Source organism: Agrilus planipennis, unplaced genomic scaffold, assembly GCF_000699045.2.
Source record: "Agrilus planipennis isolate EAB-ADULT unplaced genomic scaffold, Apla_2.0 scaffold16, whole genome shotgun sequence".
In the NCBI taxonomy this organism is placed as follows: Eukaryota; Metazoa; Arthropoda; class Insecta; order Coleoptera; family Buprestidae; genus Agrilus; species Agrilus planipennis.
This window is the reverse complement of record NW_020438946.1, coordinates 2,003,427-2,010,695: the sequence shown is the minus strand read 5'-3', so window position 1 is coordinate 2,010,695 and position 7,269 is coordinate 2,003,427. Positions and strand designations below refer to the sequence as shown.

At 32.7% G+C, this 7,269-nt stretch overlaps 1 protein-coding gene across 1 annotated transcript in view; it reads right to left on the bottom strand.

The window, feature by feature from the left end:
* Positions 1 to 831: 831 nt before the first annotated feature.
* LOC108744713 overlaps positions 832 to 7,269 on the bottom strand; it is a 23,177-nt gene continuing 16,739 nt past the window's right edge. Inside the window, exon 4 of the mRNA XM_025974695.1 lies at positions 832 to 2,047. Coding sequence (XP_025830480.1) covers positions 1,724 to 2,047 — 324 coding nt within the window. The 3' untranslated portion in view covers positions 832 to 1,723. The remainder of the gene's footprint in view (positions 2,048 to 7,269) is intronic.

Genomic DNA, 7,269 nt, shown 5'->3' with positions numbered 1-7,269 from the left:
AAACACATTTTTTAATTGCATACGTAATTGTAGATAAAAACAATAAACTTACACATTTCCTACACTTTTTACAAAATTCCTAAGCAACCATCCTTAACGAAAAAACATCTTTCAAGGTTTAAAATATACAAGTGTAAATAATTTTCTTAACTCTTCACAATATATGTAATACCTTACAACACATTCCAACAAATTAGATTTGAACGATGTTAAAATGATAAATTATTTGTAAAAAAATTGACATTAAATAATATGTATGTGTACAAAATACATCATCAAAAACAGGGTAATAAAAAAAATGCTGCATGTGAACAAACTATTGAGATAATTAAGGAATACTCAGTGGCATATACATGGAAGGGCGAAACAGTTAGAACTCCGATTATCCCGAAATATGTGAACGCATTTGAATTCGGATAATCGAAATTTCTGATAAAAAGGATATACAGATATTTTTTCCTTTTCATAATTTTCCACTTTTCAATTTTATCACATTTTTTGCCATTCTAAAACTACTACCTTTTTATGCAATTTACTTCTATTTAAACGACTAATTGCCTCAAATTTCTGTTGCATTGTAATAATACCTACAAAATAGTGAATCCCGTAAACACGCTTGGGGAATCACCGACAGAAGGTACCTGATAATACGGGAAGTTTCTTGAACAATTTCGGATAAAGACTTTTTTACGTGAAATCATTCGGATGAAACGGATTGCAAATATTTAAAAAAAAATTGTAGGATTAAGTTCAGTACATTAAAGTGACTTAATGTTTGAATTAATACAGCACACCATTTTAAAAAACGTAAAAGAAAATTAGTTTTGTTGACCAGCTTACGGTTTTTTTTTTTTGTGAAACTAATACGACTAAACTTTTTATTCGGTAATAGAACTAATCAATACATTTAAATGAAAAAATGCATTAAAATGCCAACAATCCCAAATAATAAATCATCTACTACCTGAGCAAAAGTTCTTTGTCACTGGTCTATCGAAACACGGATTTCTATCTATTTGGATCTCTTCAGCACACCGTTGACAGTTTCAACCATTTTACTTGTTGCCTTTAATCTAATAACATATCTTTTTTATTTTACGAAATTATTTTTAATAAATTAGTTATACAAAATTTTGAATAACGTAAATTTTAAAAGTAATGAAAAATCAGTGTTAATGTGCATAGATACTTCAGCCAACAGGTTGTCTTAAGTGAAATTTTAATAACCTTAATAATATAATTTGAATAAGTCTAATTATGTTCAATCCCTGATATACTTACTACGCATTTAACATTATCGTATATGTAGTGTGATGTATGAATTATTATCAAAATTTGACGTGCTTTCCAAAAATAATTAAGTACTTTTTGTGAGTCACTATATATGAAGATTACGTACTTTCTTCAATTCCACTATACTCATTAATTAAAAATTTGGGATGCCTCTTTAAAGTACTAAATATATTATTGACCTATTGCCCCACTGCCCTCGTTAATACCAACGTTACATGAACTTTAAAAATGAACAAACTCTTTCCAGGCAAAAGGAGTTTTTTTTAATATCCACCATGGGCATTTCTTAGAAGTTAAATGCACTGTAAGTTGCAAATAATAATTGATTTTTTTTACAATTTCATGGCTCATTTAACTTACACTGTTCTCGTTTTATTAAAAAGAATTTTCAACCTTGAAAGTGCGCTTATTGAATGATCCCTAAATCGTTTCAGAACTCGTCCTCTTCCTCTCTCACTTCCCTGGCCCTTATGCGTACTGATTTCTTAGCGACTGCTACTGCAGGTTCGAAGTCGTCAGCGCCAGTTGTTTCGGCAACAAGTTGTTTCAATCTAGCCGCCCTTTTTTCTCTAGCTGCCTGTCTCTCGGCGAGCGCTTCCATCTCTTCCTCTAAATCGTTCAATCTTGCCTTTGTTTGTTTCATTCGCATCGATGCGGCACTGTCCCTGTCTTCTATTTCCTGAGCGGCCAGTCCGCGTCTGTCTTTCTTCACCGCCGACCACCTGGTCAGGTCCTTGTTATCAACAAGATCGTCCTGAAAAGAACAATTCGAATCAAGTGCAAGGCTAATTTCCTGCATAGGTACTAAAAATTACTTATTGTCGTTTTCCCATGAGATATATACGCACGTAAAACGGAACTTATGTGTCTGTCTATGCGTTTGTCACGGTCAATTTCCTCCGAATCTACTAGACCGATTAAGTTGAAATTTAGTACGCATATGAATTTCTGTGACCCATACACGAACGCATAACGGAAATAAATTAATTTTGAACATGGAGGTTATTTTTCGAGGGGCCAATAGGAAATTAAAAAAAAAATTTTTGCTAACTGTACATTTCGTAAATTTCTCTGACAGTGGGCGCAGCGGAAAAGAAAAAGTTAGAAGCCTTCGAAATGTGGTATTATAGGCGAATGTTGAGGATAACGTGGATAGAAAAGGTTAGAAATGAAGAGGTATTAGAAAGTCAATAAAAAATAGACGAGATAGGTTGGTAGGACAACTTCTCAGACATGAAGGTCTAGTCAGAGACATATTAGAGGCAGAAGCAGGAGTTAGAAGGGGTAGAGGTAGACCTAGGTTAGATTACTGTTCGCAAATAGTTAAGGATGTGGGTTGTTCTAGTTTTAGGGAAATTCGAAGTTTAGCTCAGGATAGGAAAGTGAGATGACCTGAAATAGGTCTCCTAAAATTTAACAACAAAATGTTATGGTATAATTAATTTTAACCCTTACGTAATACGAAATTCGCTTTAAAATTTTTAGAAAAGCAAAAGGGTGGGATGCCCTCCTAATTATTATAAACAAAATATCTGAATTTGAATGAAAGTTATTACGAAAAGTTTTACATTTAGTTTTTTATCAAGAACTGTGTACATCTTCTTTGATAGCTGTTTAATGATATTATGTTCTTCCCCGAAAAAAAAATTAGGAGCAGGATTTATAAAAGCTCTTTTTATTTCGTCGTAAAGTTTAGGTAGGTATCCCTTGTACATAAACCAAAAGAACTTCCGATAATAGTAAGCCTTCTTCGTCTAATACAGTCTATTATTATTCGTTTAACCTTTATTTTCATGGATTGGGTGAGTGCTGGTTACGTTAACCGCTCCGTATACACAAACCATAAAAATCAGTTTTCTTTTAAACCTACGAAAACCCTTGATTGTTTTACCGATACCCATAAAGACGATCATCCTTTAAAGCTAAAGCTAACAACTTCTTGTGGGCTAAGTAATCAGTTCAATTAAAATAGTTTGTTTTAACACTATATTGTTTTTCGGAACAGTGTACTTTTGTCATTTTAATGAATTATCTGTATAATTAGATGACATTACTGCCGCTTTATTTGTATAAAAATCTTTTGATGCGTTTAGTTACCTGCGAACGTATTTATTTAAAACAATATGAAATTTAGTTCAAAAAATTAGGATAGAAACAAACGATAATGATTTTTCTGTTTACTATAACCTAATTATAGTAAATATATATGACCCTACGTCAACCAAATATTTTCGTTTAAGCACGCTCAACACGTTAAAAAATTGGTGTTTTTTAATTAAAAATAAAAAAAAGTAAAACAATCATACTGGTATGCAAGGGAAGAACAAGTAGGGAAAGAGCGAATGTCAGGTATCTAGGAAGTCAAATAAGTCAACGGAAGGAGTAATAAGGAAATAAAGCAGAGGATAACGCAGGATTGAGTCGTCTTCAATAAAAAGAACTCACTTCTATGCTCGGGAACGATTAGGTTAAGAACTTCGAAAAAGATTGTTAAAGGTGTATGTTTGGAGCACGGCGCTGTACGGGTGCAAAACATAGACGGTGGGCGCGACGAAAAAGAATAGGTTAGAAGCGTTTGAAATGTGGCGTTACAGGCGAATGATAAGGATACTGTGGATAGAGAAAGTTAGAAATGAATAGGTATTAGAAAGAATACGAGAACAGAGGACTCCAGGGAAGTTGATAAAAAATAGGAGAGATAGGTTGGTAGGACACCTTCTCAGGCATGAAGGTCTAGTCAGAGACATATTAAAGGCAGAAACAGGAGTTAAGAAGAGAAGAGATAGACCGAGATTAGAGTACTGTTCGCAAATAGTTAAGGATGTAGGATGTTTTAGTTTTAGGAAAATGCGAAGGTTAGCTCAGGGTAGGAAAGAGTGGAGGTGCGTGTCCAACCAGTCTTAGGACTGACGACCTTATGATGATGATGAATTATAAATTTTTAACCCATCTTTTAATTTTACATGTAGTAAGTTTTAATAATTACCTAATTACAGAAAGTCGACGGCTCAAAAGAAAAATCATTTCTAAGCTTCCGTTGCATTCCGCGCGCGCAACATCCGTTACATGCTACAATTTTACTGTGTACACCCCTGAAAAGGTATGACTTAAAGAAACAACATCTTTTTAATAAGAAAAATTCCTTCAATTTGATTTTGTTCGTGATTAAGTATTGTACACATGGTTCTGTTCTCGGTTCTTGTCAAAACAAGGACTACAAAAAAATACAACTTTATTTGATCTGTCAAGCCTCCAAATCTAATACGAAAGCCGTTGAAAAATATTCCTCAAATTGAAACAAATCGTCGAATGTTCGTGATTTAACCTCACCGCGCCGCCTAAACTTCAGGCCAAAACAATAATAATGCGAAAAATTTTATAACGTCATGGTAAGATTTTCTTGAGACGTATATACGTATTTTTCACGTACGTATTTGCTAGATTCGTTAAATCGCTTGAAAATCACTTAGAAAAATTGGATTAAATATGTTCGCGAATCGAGCACTAACAGATAGACTTTACGCTCTAATTAAATTAAATGTAATCAGAGCTACTTGGCTAAGCGCCATCGTGAACGAATAGTGAAAACTAATTGTGATAAATTGGGCTATACCTTGCTTAGATTAACCATACGACCATTTTAAACTTAAATAATCGTTATTTTCATCAGCTGTTGCACGTTTTAATTAAAATTTTCTTATTTACGATTAATTAAAGCCATGCAATTCAATATAATTCACTTTAACAAAAATTATATACATCCAATTATCTTAATAGCAATTCGGAAGTAGTGGCTGCATAGGTCTCGATCGTCTCGGGACTAGGCTCATTAAAAAAGAGTGCGTAACGATAGGTCAAACGGCTTATAAAACGTGCACCGTATAAGTAGGTACAGGTATTTCAATGAAAATTTTGCCCAAAAAAAAAACTGGAAGCCTGGAAGCTCAAGCATACCAGCAAGTGGTGGTAAGTGGTATTACATAAAAGATTAAGAGAGTAGCTACAATAAGGGAAAAACAAATTTGAACGTTGATTGTTAATAAATCGGTTTAAGCTATATCCACTCTTCGATGTTTTTTTTTTTTAATACTTTAACTATTGTTAATTAAAACGTAATTAATAATAAAATGGTAAATTGCAGCATTTTACTGTAATTTTCACTCACTACTGAGAACGCACCTCGAACCTTTGGATTTCGTTATAATCCCAAACACTTCCATTAAAATTTAACTCTAATATCTAAAGAATCCTCTAAATAGGTCAATCCTTAACGCGAAATTATTAAAAAGCTTGATAAAAACCTGTTAGGCATACTCGAAGGCATGTGCAGCCTTTTTGATGTGTTTTTCATTTATGTATCTCGTTATTCCTTCTCCTTTTTAAAATTACAACTAATAAATTACCAACAAAATAAATCTCTTTCTAGATTATTTTTCTGTCACATTCCAACCACAAGAACGATTTTATAAATATGACTATTATTTAAATCAACTTCTTCAATCTATTCTAAAACTATAAGGAAGTAAAGTTTGTAAATTTGGATTTAATGGATAATATTTGAAACCACTCATCCGATTTTAAAAATTCTTTCACCAATATTTAGAATGATCTTTCAAGGTAGATATATACCATTAAAATAAATGAGGCTTTCGTACAGACTAATTCTGCAGTCAATAGAAAACGATGCGGCAGGTATCGATCGCCTGCGGTATTCGTTCATGACATGTATACATATACATCTGGGAAAGGGAAGAAAATGATCTTTATAACTAGAAGCATTTCCTAAATGCGACTAGTGTGTTTGGAGCTCTGTTGTAAATTATTTCTGTCATTTTGTAAGCTTCATATGCGACTGGTGAGGGCCCCAAACCTGTCAACCATCCCAATTAATCTTCAAATTAAAAAAAAATATAATAAATTGTAGTCAACAATACATTTCGCATTATTATATTATACTATATTTTCAACAGATCGCCTGTGATAAGGAATTTGAAATGTAAATAAGTTTCTTTTGTTCGCTGCCAATAAAAATTCGGCGTTCCATCATTAGAGAAAATTGTAGATGATGAAAATTAATGAATTATTACTGTCCACATTAATCGTTATTTGTTTGACTGTGATAAAGCTTTATAAGGATTGTATTTCAAGACAAAGAACCGTTCTAAAAGTGCCGTTTAGCGATCCAACTTAAATTGGAAAAGTTCGACTTCCCTTTCCATCAACTGCTATTATCACGTCAATTAAATTTCTCTCTCGGATTTTCCTCTCTCTAATTCGGCGAATAAGGGAGCATACTTGCTAAACTATTAATTACTTAATTGCAAGTAATAAGATTTTGTAAGTACAGGTTTTTTAAACGTGGACAAAATTAATAAAAACTTCCGAATTGTATTACACAAAAGTTAGTAGCTAAATACAATTTTACAGTTGAGGTCTTTTTGGCACTAAAAAGATTGATTACATGACGTCATAGGCGTGTCACGTCACTCCCAACAAAACAAAGCACATTTAAAATAAAAGTTTAAAACACAAAATGTGAAATTGTATTGTTAATTTGTCCTTTATTAGTAACATTGGTTACTTAGTTACCCATTTTTAAATATAAAAATCCGAAATTTTGAATTTCATATACTTATATACCATCACCAAACAACGTAAAATCTGAAAAGTGTTTACTACCCTTCTGTCATTTACTTAAGGGGCGTATTCACTATATTAAACGTAAATAACAAAAAAAGAACAAATAATATTATACGAGGGTGGATTGATAAGTTTCCGGCCTGACCAAGAAAAACAAGGTTTTTAAAAATTTTTTTTTTTTATTTCTCAACATAATCTCCTCCAAGGCTGATACATTTCTCATAGCGGTGTTCCAGTCTATTAATGCCATCTCTATAGACTGATTCGTCAAGCTCCTCAAAATAACCATTTACAGCTTCGATTACTTCTTCATTGTCCGCAAATCTCTTACCGCCA